The sequence below is a fragment of the Phalacrocorax aristotelis genome, chromosome 2, assembly GCF_949628215.1.
Source record: "Phalacrocorax aristotelis chromosome 2, bGulAri2.1, whole genome shotgun sequence".
Classification (NCBI taxonomy): domain Eukaryota; kingdom Metazoa; phylum Chordata; class Aves; order Suliformes; family Phalacrocoracidae; genus Phalacrocorax; species Phalacrocorax aristotelis.
In genome coordinates this window covers 42,656,771-42,676,082 of record NC_134277.1, presented here as the reverse complement: position 1 = coordinate 42,676,082, position 19,312 = coordinate 42,656,771, and the positions used below count along the sequence as shown (strand labels likewise).

At 37.8% G+C, this 19,312-nt stretch overlaps 1 protein-coding gene and 1 long non-coding RNA gene across 10 annotated transcripts in view; one reads left to right on the top strand and one right to left on the bottom strand.

The window, feature by feature from the left end:
* Nucleotides 1-19,312, top strand: part of THRB (thyroid hormone receptor beta) — a 180,727-nt gene that overhangs the window by 133,669 nt on the left and 27,746 nt on the right. The window contains exon 1 of one of the 9 annotated variants that reach the window (XM_075083252.1): nt 1,164-8,189. The exons of the other annotated variants lie outside the window; for them this stretch is intronic. Within the exon in view, the coding sequence (XP_074939353.1) occupies nt 7,742-8,189 (448 nt within the window). The 5' untranslated portion in view covers nt 1,164-7,741. Of the gene's footprint in view, nt 1-1,163; nt 8,190-19,312 lie in introns of those variants that run through there. 9 annotated transcript variants of the gene reach the window in all.
* Nucleotides 10,123-12,863, bottom strand: LOC142052725 (uncharacterized). Its single transcript, XR_012658955.1, has 2 exons — nt 12,646-12,863; nt 10,123-10,814 (listed from the first exon to the last, which is right to left on the bottom strand). It is a non-coding gene; the product is annotated as an uncharacterized LOC142052725 (long non-coding RNA).

Genomic DNA, 19,312 nt, shown 5'->3' with positions numbered 1-19,312 from the left:
TCATTTTATTTAAACCAGAGGGACTTCTTGTTGTTAACTCGTCTTTCTGAAATTTATTTCTGATGGAAGCAGACTATTGTGTTTGAAATTTTGGGTATCGTTCTTAGACTGTGTAACACTGTGTAAAACTGCTGCCATCAGTTAGGAGTGCATAATGTTGTCAATATAAAACATACCTATTAATTTTGCAGGCAAAAACTTTTTTTAAATAGTTAACTAAAAAACCCAAAATGTCCTTTTGTTTTTTCTAAGTCTTCTCCAGTAGCCTATAAAATAAAACACACTGCTGTGCTTGCCACAGGAGTTGCAGCCCACCATTTTGTGGTCTTCATCAGCCTGACCACAGACTGCTACTCAGTTCTTCTGATGACTGTATGTCAGAGCAGTGAACTTAACGCTACTTGTCCTTGACATGCAGTCCTATATCTAGAGAGGACTGTAATTTTTTCGTACTGATGATGAACTATAGTATCCATTCAGGCATTTTCCAGTTATTTGCATGTAAACAAAATACGTTTTGTATTCCCTAAATGCATTTCTGATTATGTTCTTTAAGAGCATTAGATTTGCTATAATGTTCATCATAAAAGAAGACAAAGTTTAAGGAAATATTTAAAGGCTGTAAAATGTGAAGGCCAGACTTTCCAATCTGCTTTGTTACGTATATGACCACATGTCTGAAAACTATTTAGACTTATGCCAAGCTTCAGTTTATTTCAAGTTTTAAAGAATTCTCTCCTCACATCCCAGTTTGTCTTTCTTTCTGATGATGCCTTTGACTGCATTACTTGGGCAAACTTTATTTGTTTATTTATTGGTTTTTGTCTTTCACAAACTATACATTTGTGAAGACTGCTGTGTTTAGTGTCTCTTTTTTTACCCGGCCATTGCTCAAACCTCAGTCCTTGAACAGGGTGTGTTATTTCAAGGTACAGGGTCTCCCTTTAAGCAATTCTAGAACTAAAATAGCTTGAACTGTTTAATCATCTTGAAAAAACAAAGAGCTTCAATTATGTGCATAGGTCCCCAGGATTTGCTGTTAGTAAACAGTGGTCAAATACACTGTCCATTCCTCAATGGGGAGGGGTGGAATGTCTAACATGGCATTGAGGAAAGACCATGTCAACTGATTTGAAAGCTCATGGTGAAACAGTACTCAGAATCAGGATTTTACAAAACAGTGGTAGTGATTGGAAGTGATTTGAGTGATTTCCCAAATGGTTTCACTCTAACTTCAAGTTTCTAAAGATCTGTTTTATGGTATTTTGATCCATAATCTGGAAATGGTGTTTTGGCTTCTCACTTTTATTTTAGTAGGTTCCCAGGCATTAAGAGAATTACCTAACACAATATGAAGAGAGTAAAAATCCATTAACATTCCCATATTCACACAAGCACTAGTCTGCAAAATGGGTCCTGGAGATGTGGAATGCTGTCTGTTGGGCATCAAATTAATCTTGGTTTAAAGCAGAGGGAGGTGGTTTGGCACATTAAAGAGAGACAGATACTGGAACTCCTTGCCAAAGGGTGTTGTGAATGCAGGAGGAGACTGGGCTGTACTTCAAAGAGAGATACCTCGGGTGTTACTACAGTTTAGATAGGCTGCAGGGGTTCAGGCAATCCCCTCAGTTGAGGAGTAGCTGGGGATTGGGAGGCTAGTGGTGGGAACTCTCATATATGCTTGCTTTGTTCTTACTCTTCCTTGGGTATCTGCTTATGGCTCCTGTTGGAGAACAGCGACCAGGCAAGCCCTGTGGTTTGCACAGTGCTCAGGTATACCTTGTTCTCAGAAAAACTCCCTCCCATGCATGGTACAGAACTACGTGAGGGTCAAATGCTTTTATCATCTACGTGACTGTATTGGTTAGCATCACCTTTGAGTTCCATTGTGTATCCTGGTATCTTACTGCTTTTTTCCATATAGCTTTGGTAATTTGTTTCCTTCAGTATTTTTATTGTATCTGTAGTTGTCACAAGATTCCATGTTTGAGAACACAACCGCTCTTAATTTCTCTAAGCAGAGGGTTTCAGATAGCTCTTTACATACCAAAACCCTGAACCTTTTGCTTCTCTGTGCTCAGAACCTGCCTCTGGTTAACTTACAGGTGAGCTGTCACGTTCTTCTGAGTATTCTTTTCCTCTGATTATTTTTTTTCTTATGTTTAGAAAATTGAGCATAATGTCAAGCCCAGGTTCTTGATGAGATAAGTATATATCTAGTATTACTTTAATAGTTAATAGAAATTCAGTGTGTTTTTAAAAAGCAATTACACTGGTTCACACTGAGGAGCTCATTAAGATAACTGTCAGCAAGAACAAGGATAAAGCTATTACACTGTATATTGCAAGTTTCTTAATGTTACCTTTTCTTACACATTAAAAACTCTTTACAAAGGTTATTGTAATATCTGTGCACTCTTCTTCCATGATGATGTAATCTTTGTCCAAAAGATAGTTTGAAAATAGTGAAATTTAATTTATATTGAAAGCCATATTCTAAAAGGTAGTATTTAAATATTTTATAATATTGCCACTGTTAAAGAGAGCGACAATACAACAGTCCTGCATTAAATAATTCTGACTTTGTTTACTTCCACAAACATCCACATACACATGTTTGTGAAATCCTGGAAACCACCTAGTGGTTTCAGTAGACATCACTAGTTCCACTTGCTAGAGTCCCTTCCTCTCATTGTACGTTTTATACTTATAGTCACTGTCATTTTTACATTTTAAAATTTAGGAAAGAAATCACATATACTCAAAGGTTTTATTTCACACATTATATGAAGGCAGGGTTTGCATATTTATAAAAGAAGAACCTGGCTAGTCTGTATTAGTTGTGCCCCATCCTTCTGCTTATTCAAGGATCACATGAACCTAGTTTAAAAGTTTAAAACCTAGTTTAAAAGTTTAAAACTCAATTGTGAAGTGTTTCCCTGTTTGATATGGAAAAATAAGAAGAAAATGCTATGGTGTTGTATGGGAGAAAAGGGAAGGAAGGGAAAGGAGAAAGGAGAGGAGAAGCAAAATAAAGGAAAAAAAATAAAATGCTGTGAACTGACAACAACTTTAATGAGAAGAAATGAAACCTTAGCCTCATCTGGCACAGATAGTTTGATCATTCCCAGCACATGAAAACTTTACATGCTTTTACTTGTAGTTACTTTGTCTGCTTTAAAATGCTTGCACAAAACATGAATCAGGTTTTAATTTTGCTGGGGAGATGTCCTTTAATTGTAGCTTGCTTGCTTTTTTTTTTTAAGTCATTAGGTAAAAATCATCTAGGGTTATTGGACTGGGTCCATGCAAAGCTAGGCTGCTTGATCAACCTACTATGCACCCCTCCGTCCTAATCCTGATTACATTTGCCTTAGTTGATCTCTCTGAAGCCAACCCACTTCAATGTCCTTAGATGCTTGCATACTTTAATGTTTAAAAACAACCCAGTAAAGTGCTGTTGCCCTTGCTGCTCTGTTTGCAGTAAACTTCAAATATGAGAAGCGGCAAAACTTTATATGTGAATCACTTTTGTCAGTCTTTTGTTTTGCAATCAAGTAAGTTAATGGCAATTTAGGGACTGCTAATATACTCACCTACTGCTACTATTTTGATCAGCTACAAGCTGAAATTCTTCCAGACTGTGAGCAGTTTTGGAATGTAAAATAACTTTTTGTTGTGAGAGGAGGTGTCTTTGTAACTAAAAATAGCAATCCTCCGACATTCTGGAACTGTTGATTTACCTTTTGCCTCGAAACTAAGCAATAGCCTGTTGCTGAGGGTGAAAAAGAAATGTTTGCACTCCCCAAAAGAGCGTGAGCAATGTAGTCTCTGAGGACCAGGGACTGATTGCCTGTGTGGCCACACAGCAGCTTTCATCACCAATGGGTCTGGCTGTCAACTGGAGCTACTGCAGTATGAAGCAGTAATAGTAATAACGGTAATACAAATGCCAGTCTTGGGTGCTTGGGTGTTGCAGAGCAGATCCCAAGTGAGGAAAAATGGGTGTAGCGCTCAGGTCACAGCAGGGAGGATTTAATGTGGTGCCTCTAGGGCTGTTGTGGTGAGCACAGCGAACAGGCAGCCTTTTCGGTGTGCTTTTTGGTCGCCTGCTGTGCACCCTGAGTTTTTGTCACGGTCGAAGTTCAGGATAGGTACGCAGCTTATTCCAGCAAGAAATGCTGTTGTCCTGGCTGGCTGGCTATCACGTCCTGTCCTTCCAGAAGAAACAAGTTATGACTCCCTTCTCTTGAGATGGACTGAAGGAGGAAGAGGCTTTTTGTGTCTCTTTACAACTGTTGGCAGATACTAGTCAAGCAGTAGGGAAAAAAGCATATAATGAGATGAAAACGAATTAATTGTTCCATTGTTTTTATAGTCCTTTATATACTGACATTCAGATAACGTTGCATATCTGAGGACAGGCCAACCTTTACCATCACCCATTAGGAGTCTTTGTCTTTGCCTGTAATAAACAATTCTGAGGTATTCTCCTCACCTGGCCTTTTAGTTTAGCAAAATGGGCACTTAATCTACTACAATTTTTCTGCTTCTATAAAACAAACTTACCTTTAAAGACAGTCAGTTGGGAACTTGAGAACATCTTTTGACCTGTTGACTGCTCAGATGCCAGTTACTGCTACAATGTGCTGCTTTTGTATCTCTGAAATTACCTGATGATTCCTTTACTTATGTTGACAAGAGCTCTAGCCCCTTCTTATTAGTTCCTCTTTACTCTGAAATAGGACCTGTGGTTTTAGTCGTGATTCATCCCAGTAGGCTGTACTGCTTTCTGCCTTGATTATAGCCATTTGAACAGTAGCTAGAGGAAGAGATGCTTCTCTTACAATTAGGGAGCTCAGGCAAAATTACATTATCATCCTTTATCAAGGGTTTTGGTTTGACAAAACCAAGAGCAAATGTAGGAGATTTAAACTGCATTCTCTGTTGTGATTAAAAAAAAAAGCTTTTGAGAAATTTAGGCAAGATATGTTAAAACAAAAGGAGTAGCATAAATAACGTGGTGCTGTAGTGAAACTGTAATTTGATATTTTAATAAGCTGAATGGTAATTTAGGACATACATACCTGCTGCACTACAGTAGAGGAAGTATAAGAAAAAGAGAAAATACAAGACCCCCTCAGTGGTAGTTCCTTACAACTTAATCCTCATCTAGCAAAATTTGAATGTAAAATGTCCCTGCTGACTGAAGGAAACTTGTGAAATAAAGGGGAAGCTTGTAAAATTAAATAAACTGTAGCTAGCATAGGAGTCAAAATACTGAGACAAATTTCAGAGGGAACTAAAAGGAAAAGAGAGGATAAAGATGTTTGATGTTGGGGTAGCCTTTGTAAACTCTGCCCGGGCAAATTCCAAATGATGAAAGCTATGATAGAATCAGTTTCTTCTCATAGTTTAAATGTGTCTGGAATCGTATTCTAAAATGCCACAGATGCTTTGCAAACACAGAAGTTGGAAAATATGTTTTAATTTTATTTTTTAAGTTAAGGATGGTTTTAGAGTCCCTTGCTAAACTTAAAAACCTGTAAGCCCTGTGTGACGGCCTCTCTGAATCCTTGGGGAACAGAAGTTTTACTGTTGCGATGAGTGTATGATTTTTAATTAAAATCAAACATAGAGCAAATCCACATAACATAGGCTAAAAGACAGCAAAGATGGCCTTTAATATCAGAGATAAAATTTGGCAGAAAGATACAGAAATGTTTGCCAAACAAGATTGAATAGCCTGGATTATGAATCACTGATCTCATTTCCAGGACTCATAGCAAGAACTGAGTAACTAAGGATATAACTGACTCTTTTAAACAAGGTCGAGAACTGTGTGGGGTCAGTGGTCTGCTCAAGAAGTCAACAAAGCGTAGAAGTATCCATTTATGAGAGAGTTAGAAAAATGCCTGTATTTTGAATATATATATTGCACATGCCTGACTCTTGCATTTCTATAAAGATGCAATATTATCCATGCAGGAAGATAACTAGAACATGAAGGAAGACAAGGAAGAGGAGAGTAGCCTTGTACTGAAAGGTATGTTATCTGAGGTTACACAGAGCCTGGTGGAAGGGTGCATTATAGTCCACAGCTCCTCTCCGTGCCAAGGAGAGTGAAGTGACCAAGCTCAGTTCAGATATTACAGGGAAGTTCTGTGCAGCTCCCAGAGGGTCTTACCAGAACAATCCAGTCTCTGCCTCTGAGTTTGATTTTATTATGAAGTCTAGAAGATATAAAAGTGTTCAAATTGTGAAAAAAAGTAGTTTATCTTCTGTTATTTTAATTTTTTTTAATTGCCTAGTATTTTCTGGGTTACTGTCACTATTCTATTTTAAATCTGATTATCCTCCCACAAGTGATATTCTCTTGCCAGATTACCTGCATTTAAAGTTAGTTTTTAATTTTACTAAGAAAACCAAGTCTGAACTAAGAGCAGATCTATAAAGCCAGAAGTAGGTAAGTAAGAGCAGATTCTGTAGGTAACTTACCTGCCCTATGCTTCGAAGTCTGTAACGCCAGGCAGTTTCTCATACAAATTCATGTTATTAATGTCCAGCTGAGATACAGTGAGTAGAAGGAATGGACTTTTAACTTCAATATCAGGTGAGCTTATACTCCCAGCAGAAAAAAAGGTATGCATTTGCATTTAAAATTAAATAAAGTGTTGAGGAAAGCTATATATACTATCAGGGATTAACACAGGATAACAGTATTTCTTAGTAACCATAATCAAGTCTTCTGAATATGTCCTATACTATCAGTGTTCCACTTAACAGAAGTCATAAGACAAAACTTTCAGAAACAGCAACAGTATGGTAGATCTGGTAACTAAAATCCAAAGTTATTTTTAATAATTTTAATCAGCAAATTACTGACTTAGTATGCACTCATTTACTCATATCTATATGAATGATTTTACTGAATGAAATGTATTTAAAATTAGCTCTTAGGTCCATTAAGATAGCAGAATTTTGCTATGATTAAAACCACAGTGGATATCAGTCACTGAATGTTTGGAATTTGCTATTTTCTATATGCAAGTTAGAAAGCTATTTTGTATTTGAATTTTGATACATATAGAATAAAATAATTTCTTTAAATGTGGAATATCATCTCTGATGTGTCATTTCTACAGCATTTAGTTTTGGTACCCAAAAATAGAAAATGGGCTATATTTAGTTTTACAGATTTATCAACTAGTGGTACCTCAGTTTTTGCTGTATTGAAGAATAAATAAATTTGCCTAATTATTATGATCAGTTGGATCAAATCATGCCGTTTTAGTGATGTTCACTGTCTACACTGGATCCAAATGTCCAAAATCCTGTGATAAATTTAGTGTCTCTGATACTCTGCTGTGACCGCAACTAGAGAAAGGCAGTAGGTAGCAAAAGCGGAACTGCTAAGCATGCCCACATAAGAATGTCACACTTAGGTAACAGAGTGTCCCTCAGGTCAGCCTACGATAAGAGCAAAGTCAAACAAGGCTGAATCCTTGATGTTTTGTGTTTTAAGTATCTGAAAATTATTCACGACCAGCCTCGACCTACAAGACCTCAAATGATCATATGAGCAAGGCAATAAATTGGTGGTAACTTGCCCTGAGGCCCATGTTGTAGTTGTGATGTTGTGAAAGTTACATCTAGGGTTAGCGTGTCCACGTAGATCTGCCTACTTGTTCAGGCTTCACAGACGGGAAAAATTTATATTTGCCTGTACCGAAGGGGAGTTATGGTGGCTGAACGGGCATGGCTGAAAGGCTCCGCATTGTATCAGTGCAGTCAAGTGGAGATGCACGGGAATACCATGCCGTCGGGAGCGCTGGGGAACCGCTTGCTTTCCAAAACTCCACACCTGAGCAAGCTTTTGGCAATGCCAACAGTTTGTAGCCCTGCAGTCTTTGCCAAACATCCAGGACGTGGCCTCCTGTCATGGGACAGACTGATTCACCTTCCTGACAGAAATCAGAAATGGAATGTAGTGGGCATAGCGGAAAACCATTTCTGTAGGAAAAGACACTCCAAAAATTACGGTATCCAGAGGAATGGACAGCAGCTTTCGCAATGTCGATGTGCTTCAACTTGGACTAGCACGATTTTACAGCCAGGCCATACAAAAGCAAACTTTCAAGTCATGTCAAGTGCCCAGGAATACCAAAAAGAAGAAAAAAAGTGTAAAGGTAACTGGCATTATTGTGCAGAGCACAGCAAATGCTGTATTTAAAAAAAAAAAAAAAAACCAAACAGGTTGTTATATCTTTGTTTATGGTCAGAGGTTTGGCCGTTGGTAAAAGCAATTTTATGTGGGGAGCGTTTTCTTGTTAGAAATTTTTAAAATTGTAATTATTCTTTTTTTCAACAGGGATAATTGTGATTTTTAGTATTCCTTTTTATTCAGCTTAATAGCTTTGTGAAGAGCCATGGTAACAATGTGATGAGTACTTACTGGGGTTTTATGTGTGATACCTGATGGAAAATAATTTTAGTCCTTTAAAAATTTATTTGTCTCTCTCTTTATGGTCTGGATAAGCTGATCAAAAATCTTTTTTGAACCTGGCCTTTTTAAATAAAGCATCTCCTTGATACCTTAAAAATGCAAAGACAAACGAAAGCATTCTTTCCTACTTTCAGGGTGTTCACCTCTCACCTGTGGCTGTGTTCTTTGCTTTTTCTTCTTTCTTATTATTAACCATCCGCAAAGCCTCAGTAAGTGCACAGGCAGAACTCAAATAAATGGAACTTCTTGTTATGAATATTCTTTGCCTCAGTAGACGGGAGTTGTAACCATTTTCTTTCAGATCAGAGCAGCATTGAAAAAAATCCTTTTAAGAATCACAGTTGCTTAGCTATTAGCACAAATTTAGTGCTTAAGTTATTTTTTATTCCTTTTTAAACTGGGATAAATAGTTCTTCATTGTTCTTGTAAAAAATAATTACTGCATATTGGGAGGGAGGGACTACAAGTTGTTTTCTTTTACTTAAGTCTTGCGTCACTCTAGGAGGAAAGATTACAGTGTCAGGAAGGATATCACCTCATGAAAAAGTTAAACTGGTCTAAGTACCTGATTTCTTTAGATTTAGTTGCTCTTTACCTCAGAATGCCTCTTTGCTAACAGATGTCAGGTGTTGATCGCTTTAAGGTCTTACTAAGAGCTGTCAGGAGGCTGCCAAACCCAGACAGTCCTACCCAAGAGTCTGTCAATTATGTTGTGTCAAGCTACATTAGCTAGCTTTCTGCTCGGTTTTATTTTTGAACAAATGGAACTTTTTACCTTAGAGTTGTCATGTGGAGTTGGGGTAGGGAATGACTCAGAAAAGGTACATGTTTTAAGTATTGACGGTTACTTTCTCAAGAGATAAGCTGTGTAATTAACTGATGTCTGCTAACAGGGTCTTCCAATTATGAGATATGGGGAGACTTAACAAATTGGGTTGTCTGGGTCACAGGTCTATAATTACTCTTAGCAATATTTGCTCAGAGACCAGCTTAAAAGTTGTCAAACACTGTTCAAGAATTTTGTTAGCCAGTTTTTTTGGCAAACCTCTCAAAGGAGCAAATGCTTTCTGAGAAGACCATGTGCTGCCTACGTGTGTCATGAACAGTGCAAGGAAATACTGCAAGAAAAAGCAAGAACAAACCCTTGATCATGAAAGAGCAAGCTCCGTTATCTTTAACCAAATTTATTCAAGGTGTCAAATATTTTCAGGGAGAACTGGATTTGTAGTGAATCTGAATATTTAAATATAAACGATGACATTCTTTGTTATCCAAACAGACTAATGAGTCTGAAGCGTTTCAATAAAAGGCACATCTAACTGGCATTTTATGAGTCACATACAAATCTAGTGGCATGTCATAACCGAGATACAGAAGGTTTTGTGAGAGAAGCAGTTTTAGAGGAAGAACCAACTTAATACATGTTGAGAAAAGATGTGTGCTATTGTGTAAATAAGCTCTTTCTCAGGTTTAAACCAGGGGCAGCTAGTTTGAAGCTTGCTGTGTCTGCTGCAAACCCAAAGAAATTATTTTATGCCAGAAAGCTTTAGCTCTTTTTCCCCTCAGCTGTATCATGTGCTATAATATAGTGTAGGCCACATTATCTAAAATAAATATAGTGTAGACAAAATGACAATTTTAATGTCTTTGATTCCACTGAGACACTCAAAAACAAAAAGAAACTGTCAAATGCTGTTGTAACTTTACAGCACTAGAGTTCCATAATTCTACATACTTTATGATTTAGTCACAAGTAGAGTTTTCAAAACAAGATAAATACTATTTAGAGGTCATTTTCCATTCTTGTGAATGCTCAATATTATTTTGGATTCCAGTGCTTGAGGTTTTCTTTCTTAGTTTAATCTGTAATACAGCTGTCCGTGAGGGTTGGAACTGATGTTATAATCTAATAAATAGATTCCTCAAACAATAAGTTTGCCTAGTCATATTTTTGAGGCACCATTTTGAGTCTCTGATCGTAGGGCCTGAAGTGAATGAATAAGGTAGTGCAAACATGTGTGAAAGGGAGGTGGTAACTCATCATGTGGGCACAGAGATAGCTGTATTTGACAAATGATGTGTTGCAAAAGTCACATTAGTACATCTGCTCTACAGCTGTCATAGTTTTCAGTATATTGTCTTTATAATAAAAAAATGATAGGGACTGTCTGTGATATATTCCACGTTATGTGGTCTGAGTCCTGAAGGTGTGGATTTGCCTTTTCCTTGAAGAGCAGTGATCTTAATTTTTTTTTCCCTCCAAAACTTCATCAGAAGTAGCTGAGAGAATGCAGGCAACGAGAAAAATCTGTAAATAGGAAATAAAACAGTTATTTTGTAACATGTAAAAATATGTATTATAAAACTAGGAGCTAATATACAAAGGTACATAACTGATAACAGTTTAGAAAGGTATGTTTAATTCTTGCAACTACATGTTCAAACGCGGAAAATCTTTTTGACCAAATACTGCATTTTTATTCACCTGTATGCATAAAGCCTGAATGCAACCAACGTAAGATCCATCCATATGGTCCTTTAGAAGTGGCCCTCTGCCCTGACTAATTTTTTTATGATTCTGCAATACTTCCCACACACTGGCGCTGCCGAAGTTTTTAGAAGTGGTGCGTGGGGGCCCTGCCTGCAGCACTGAGGTAGCCAGGGCTCTAGACCAGGGGTGCACTGTTTGGAAACAGTCAGGAGACTGTGCCTCTTGCAGGTAATACGCCAGCTGCACGTTCACCCAGCTAACAGAGATACACAACAGGAGCGGATTGCACTGAACGACCCTTTTTTTGTGTGTGTCGGGCGTCTCAGCTGGTTGGGGTGTTCATGGGGAGGATCTTCCACAGGAATACTGTCTTGCCTTAGCATTTTTGTGGGTTCGTTTTGGTGGTTTTTGTAACTGAGTTAAGTCACAAGAGAAGCACAGCTTAGTGGGGCATTTGGTTGTTCATAATTAAAAGTTTTAGTCACAGTTTTTAAAACAGGATTCGATGAGGAGCTGCATGGTCTCATGTAAGGCAGTCTCTCCTGTAGACACCTCCTTTCAGGCATTCTTGGCCTGACTTCTGCCCACCCAGTTTAACATCACTGACTGCACTACGCTTCTGATTTACACTGGGGTGAGTATTTCAAAACCTTTGGGACATTCAAGACTCATGTTCAGCAAGTAATTTCTGCCTTTTTTAATACAATGAAGTGACACCTCAGACACTTAAGGGGTCAAACTTTGGATCCTCTTCTGCTGCAGTATCAAAGTTTCTGGTTTATCACTGGCCTGTTTGCTCGCATTGGAGATATTCTTCTGCTAGTGATTAATTTCCATGTGTTCACATAATCAGACACTTGTGAACTAGTAAAATTCCAAGTGTGATACTACATTGCTGAAAGCAGTGAAAGCTCCACATGACATGATTTAAAGACTCTAATATTCAAATCAGAATACAAGACAAAGAAAAGTTGTTAATATTATTTTCTGCTCCACTCTCAGACTTGTGATAAAGACCCCATTGGCCTGTCTTTTATCAGATTATTTAATTCAAAGATGATTTAATTCAACATGAAAGGGACCTACAGGATTGGTCCCTAAGAGATTAATATGAAAATATTTTAGGAATATTTCAGTTTTAATAGGGATGTTAAATCTTCGCAGTGTATTTTGAACTGATTTGTTTCCAAGGGAACAACAATCTGCAGTGCTATAAACCTCTTTAATGGTAGCACATTACAGGTAAGGAACCCGATTCTCCTGGCAGTGTTTATCTTTTTTTTTTTTTTTTTTGTCAGAAAAGGCTCTCATTCATTTTTCTTTTTCTCCTCATTTTTCACAGTTCCATGTTAATTTAATTTCCTTGCCATATTACAGTAATTCTGACAAAAGTAGTACCTGTGACACATTTCTAAGCATTATTGACATAGCAATAGCAAATAAAAAAATGTTTGAGGGATTTATTTTGGAACAGAAAGTAAGCCACAGGCTGTGCCATGTCGAGATACCATATCCTCAGGTGCCATCCTGGCTGGGACAGCTCTGTCTACACACGGCCTCAATTCTGTTCAGTTTTTCAATAACAAACCTAAATCAAATTGAGAGAAAAGAACAAGAGAAGAGAGAATTCATAGGAATTTTGACTCACCTGGCAAAACAAATCCAGACGGGGAAAAATTCCCACTAAGAATTTAAAGCCTAGGTCTCCAAAGCTTTTCTGGGTGGTGTAAAAGTATCTAGGTATTCTGCTTTACTAACCTGTCATACAGCCTCACCTCTGTGCAAGCTCTCACATGTATATCTGTTAACTGTACAGGAGATCGTTTTGTGGTAATGAACAACCCAGGTATTGTACTTCTGGAATGTTTTCTTTCTGGGGAGCGGGGAGGAGTAAGCTCGGCAGGTTGTGTGCGCTACGTTCGGTACCACAGTATTACTAGCCAATGACATAAATGGGTATGGTTCAGGGGTTTCTGTGTAAACAGCTACTGCAGAGTTTCTTAGGAAACATGGGCATGCTGAACATCCATTCTTGAAAAATCAGATCTTGCCTAAGACATGCTTTTTATCACAGGCGAAATCACTCTTTGTAAAATCTAGATCATTGGCCTGCGCTAAAATGAAAATTAACTTTTATTGTGTGCTTTTTCCTGTTGTATTTCACAGGGCTATTTTTTGAGTTAGATCTTTGGTAAAAACAGCATGGAAAATGAGGGTTAATTTTTGGTTTACTTGTGGGATTTCAGTAGCTATTAGCACGCTAAATGAAGTAAGACGGTAGTGTACGTTATCAGAGTTTTAGCAGAAGTAGTTCATTTTGGAAGCAACTTCATTGACTTCAGTAGAACTGATCTTGATAGGGTTCGTTTTGACTTACCAAATATATTACTATTTTCTGAGCAAGTTAATAAGAAATGTGTGTTACAGATGCTTCTTGTATAGTTACAGGGAAAAAAAATAAAAACCCATGCACAAATTTTAACTTCTCCGATCCTCGGAAGCACTCCTCCTGATTTCCGTTAGCCTGCACATTAGATACTAATTGGCAGTGCTTCTTATTAATATAGGTTAGTTACTGCTCTATGCGGAAGGGGGGACATTTCTCTGTTGGCTCTTTGCATTAGACCGAAACATTAAACAATATCGAATAGGGAGAAATATGTACATGTCATGCCCGGTTCTTACCTATTTCACCAAACTTTTGGGGACCATGTAGGTGCATGTTCCTCAAGGTTGTTAGATGTGTACTTAAGATCCTAGATGAAAAAGGGCCAACCTACGTGGTAATTTTGGCAATCCTGTGGCTTGTTTAAAATAAGCGAAATAAGAAAACTAAGACCTCATTATCAAATCAGTAATAATTCTGCTTCCTAATAATAAGAACAGACATTAATGAGGGATACCGTCTTGTTACCGACTTCACAAGTTTAACCACATTTTAGCTGTGCTGTAAAGAAAAAACATATTTTGCCTAGTAAAACACAAATGGCAGCTAGTAGAAATTAAAAGAATTTCTTTTAGAGGAAAAAGAATAGCTGATTAAACAAGGTCCATAACTGTATTGAGGTTTGGGGTGCACTAAGCAACTATAAGATCATATAGTTTTTGTTGTAGTGGCATTAGCATGTTCATAGCTCATAGGTGAGCCAAAATATGCAAAAAACCCTCCTAACTCTACTCAGTCTGTTGTCGAAAAAGATATACTTCTAAAAGTACTTCGTTACTGAAACATAAAAGATAACAAAGCAGAATAGCAAAGCAATTAGCTTATTGATAATATTTAAGCAGTGTTCTTTTTGCTGATTATATTATTTTGAAGTTTCCCACCTGTTTAACTCAATAGAAATTACCTCCCTCAATCACTGAAGTTTAGAAAAGCTGCTTTCCCGTAAATGCATTACCAGGCAGTGGGGAGGATTGTGAATGTGTGGAAGGCTGGGGAGATTCATGCATGTAATTCTGTAAAACAAAATCAATAAAGCTGATGACAGATTAAGTTGCTAAATTTTGTAAAACTAGACTACTGCTTGGGTCATCAGCACAGCACTATTGGATTTTCTATGGTTTAATGCTGAAAAACAGGATTATTGATTTTAGGATTTTCAGCGTATCCCCTCTGGGAGTTCTTAAGCAGTCTTTATAATGCTTCACACTTAAGTTGACAACTACAGTGACATAACTGTGTCCTCGCCTTAGTAATCATTTTCTAATCATATTGGAAAGGGCTGGAAATGGTTTATAAAATGATTATTCCAGACAAACAGGAGAACAGGAGGGTTGTCGGGACATCGCTTCTTTGTCTGGTGGTCATTGCTACCTGCCTGCCATCTTCTCTTGGAATTAACTTACAGTCACAGATTAAGACCTTTGACTGTCATAAATCTGCTTCCCAATATGTTTGACTGGCAGGGGAGTTCACAAGCCGTCCCAATATAAATAGGATTTTAGCACATCAGTAAAACAGGCTGTTTTGCAGTCGACTTTGTTGGTGTATATTCATTGCTCCTCTCCCGTTCCATGTGTATGCATGCCTGCGTGTGTATGCATGTGTGTGTGTACGTAAAGTAGAAGCTGAGATAGGGTAACAAAATGAACTACTGTATGCAAGAAATATATGAAGTGCACCCAGCTGCTGGTGGCAATTGCTACATGCAGTCCACTGATTATTGCACATATATCGAAGATAATCAGGGTTACAGCAGTTGTGATGCTCAGGTCCTGCACAGTAACAACATATATATGGAACAGGCCTGGGCGGTGAATCAGCCTTATACCTGTAGTTACCCTGGAAACGTGTTTAAAAGCGAGTACTCTGACATGGACATGGCCCTGAATCAGTACAACCAACCTGAATATTTCACCGAAGAAAAACCTACTTTTTCTCAAGTGCAGTCGCCATCGTACTCTCAGAAGAAAGGTAGGGGCAATTTATTTAAATAACAAAAAAAATAATCTCTGCTTTTGTTTTTGTTTTGCTTTAAACTTACAGTTGCATCAGTTGGCTCAGCTACATCTTTGAATGTGAAGGCTGCCTGTTCAAAATTGAAAGCGGCAGTAACATAGGTTGCTAGGTGATTGTAAGGTTTTCTGTGAGCGATGAGGATTTCCAAGCACTTTTTTCTTAATCTGTAAGAGACATTTGCAAATATATTGCTTGTTTTCTGCTTTCTGGGGCTATTAAGTTCATTTGCTATTCACCAGAGAGCTAGATAAGAAAGTTTCTCTTCTGAAATGTCGTCATTATATATTCTGCACCTTAGAGCTGTGTTTCTGGTCACATACAAACAATTTGTGTAAGTCCTCCTTATCAGTAAATGTGAACTCCGTTTACTCAGCAACTCAGGCAAAATGTTTTTAAAATAGAACTGCAAATATGTATTGGAAAATGATTACATTTAATAGAGTTACTGTCTTCTAAGTGAAAACCATGTAGTTTCTGATTATGCAAAGCAAAACCGACTGAAAATTCAAGAATATATCTGTGCAAGAAAGACTATTCTGCATCCAAAAAGTTGATCTAATCACTATGTTAGTGAGAGATAATCAGAGTGCAATATCAGCTCCCTCAGGATTAAATCATTGCCTGTTTTTAGAATTTATTCTTTTGCTTTCAAGTAAGCAAAGCGGAGTCAAAAAGAGCCCAAAATACCAATAAACACTTGGAAACGTTTTCGGTGTTATTTGTTCTGAACTCAGACAAGCAAAGTGACTCATACGGAGTATACGTTCTCTGTGTTTCTTTAAAATCACATTATTAAAGAATAAAAATATGCGGTCTGTTGTACCAACATAATGTCCTTTTTCTATTAAGACCAGATTTTCTGTATGCAGTTATGCAAAACCCAGACAAATCTGATGTAATCAGGTAGATAGAGAAAACACCATTTATTACTTTTAAAGTGGCTTTGTAGTAAAAAGTGGACTGTTTAATCTTATTAACTGTGTGAAAAACTGAAGTATTTCCCCTTCCTATTCATTAGCACTTGGTGCATTGAATCTATATGCTCGGTAGAAAGATGTCTTAATTTTATACTTTGAACAGCATTGTATTTCATAATAAAGGAAACATTTTTTAAAACCCTGTTCTAGGAAGCTGTAAGAACATGATCACATTGTTGACAAAATGTAGCTGTGGATAGTGCATGTTTTTGTATTATGCAACACTTTAAGTGCTTTTTAAGGCTATTTATCTGCTGTTGGGTTTTAACTAATGAATTTAGAACTCTCTGCAGACTTTTTCCATGTCTTATTTTTGGTTAAAGAAAAATAGTACTCAGGAATAGGTTAGAGAAAATAAAGACTTGCTACTGCAAAGTCAGTGGAGGAATACGTTTTTCGTAATGTTAAAGTCTATAAATAATAATTAATAGACCTAGATCAGAGCTTAAAGTAAGTTATTTCAGTACTCAGACACCTGACATCTGCTCTGTTTAAAGTTCTTGTACTTGTTAGGTTGAAAGAATCCAGAGTTGTTCTTAAGAATTGCTTGTCTGCCCTTCTTTTCTACTACCTCAGTTTCACTAAGAAATGGCAGTGCATTTTGGTGGAAGCTGGCTCTTAGGCAGGCTTTTAACTGATCACTCACAGAGACTGAGCAACGACTTTGGGACTCTTTAGAGCCTTATTACTGTGATAATAAAAAGTTGCCTCCCTTCTGTCAAACCTTTGACAATGCTGAGTTAAGCAGAAGAGATCTAAACTGTGTGGGACATGTGTGTCTTCTGTTTTTGTTTTTTTTTTTTAATTTCCATCTTTTAACCAAGCTATCATAAAACTAACGAATCTTTTAATCCTGTCCTAAGAACAGAAGGCTTTACACAGGGCATGTGTGTCTGTATTGATCCAGAATTGATTGGGGGGGGACAAGGGAGTTTGTTAGAGAAGCCTTGGTAATAGCCCATTAAAGCAAAATTAAGTCCCTAAGCAGGTGTTCATGAGGAGTCTTGATTGTTGCAGTTGGTATTTCTGTTAGTCCCTTGAAATTTGTAGACATCTCAATAATATGCTGTTCAAATCAGATTGTACTTTACAGCAGCACATGGAGTCTTTTCCTACCAAAACTTTTGCTAGTTATTAAATGGTTAATGCCTTCTTTTCCCTCTGGGAAGAAGAAAACATCAACATTTTACATGCTAAAAAAATTATCAGTTATGAAGGGAGGTTTAATTACTTTTCTATCTTTATGTCACTTTAAAATAATTCAGAAAATAACTTTAAAAAGCAGGAACCAAAGACCCCAACAATGTGTCACTAAAGGAAAAAAAAATAAGTATTTAGAAAGTATAGCCAGTTATTCTAAAATACAAGAAAGCACTTAAGCTGCTCCAGTTATTACAGTACATTAAAAACTATTATTTCCTGATTATCTGTCAAAAATTCTGATGAAAGACTTGAATTTTGAAGGAAAGAATTGTGCTCTGGAAAATGAAGAGGTGGAGCTGGGGTTTTAGCTTTGCATCTTGTTGTTCTTTTGTGCTGTAGTGTACGCTGTTTAAAGGTAGCAGCGCAACATTAGTGCAAGAGCTTACTGTTTTATTAAGGAAGCCCTTTTGGACCTGATCCTACCATAGGAGACAAGCAACCAGGTACACTTTGTTTTCTACATGAGGCTGTGAAATCTGATGAGCAGAACAGGGCTCACTGTGAGAACAAGGTGCTATTCCCAGGTCTGTCCCAGAGAGCTAAAACTGGAGGTTTTTTCCCCTCTTACGGTGCCACAGGCCGTGGTGAGCTTGCAGCACTGCATGCTGGGCAGGTGATGCTCCGGGGGAGCCTGTGCCACCCTACCCTTGCACAGAGGCTGGGCAGATAGGCAGAAGTGTCCCTTTATCTCCTCACACCACCCGTACAGTGAGGAGGAGTACCCAGTGACAGGGTAGAGATGGTGCAATCAGGAAGGTAGAAAAGAAATAGCTACAGAAGTCTATAAACCTCAGTATCCCAATGTTTGGTGTGTGCACGCTCTTTTGGCCATTTCAACGCTGTGGGAAGTAGGTGTGCGAAGTTAAAACTGGCTTTTACTTCCCTTTTCACAGTCATTTCCTCGACAAAGTTAACGACAGATGCCCACAGGTGTCTATGTAGTTAGGCTTTAAATTGAGGCTCTGTGGGGGCGATCCAGGAGTGAGCAGAGGCTGCCCCCCAAACTGAAGGTTTGCAGGTGGGTATTCCTGGGTTGGGCTGTAGCAGTGTGGGTTCCTCAGCCCTGCGTCTCACCTTGCTTCCCAGATACAAGGTGAGGTTAATTCCACCTTTATAAGGGCTTTTGGTATGGTGGGAAATGGAGCTTTGAAAGTTATTATTCTTGTTATTATAATTGTAATTGTCATTATTTCCCTTTATATTTTCTCAGGCAATTTTTGTGCAGCTGAGAATACGTACAGTATGACTGCTAGAATATGTGACTGAATTAGTCCAAACTTGGTTCTCAGAGGTGTGAAAACATTAGGGTACTTTCTGAATAGCTAAGAAAATGGAACATGGAGGTTATGTCAAAATGTCTTCTCATCAGTGCAGGGAGTATGTGTGCATATGGTCATTTTACAAAAACACTGAGCATTTGTCATCTTGGCCTTTGCAGCAGAGCAGGTCCCAGTATGTTAACAATTATTTTCGACTGTAAAATGATTACTTTTGCTCTTGACCACCCATCTAAGGAGATAGCACTGATCAGAAGAATTGCATTTCATTCAGCAAATCATTATGCATTTTGAATTATATGTTTCTTTTTTAATAAAAATGTCAGTGGAAAGAAGTGTTTTAAGCTCTTTTACTGTAACCTTTCCACAGCCAAAGGAAGGATGGGAAAGTGAACT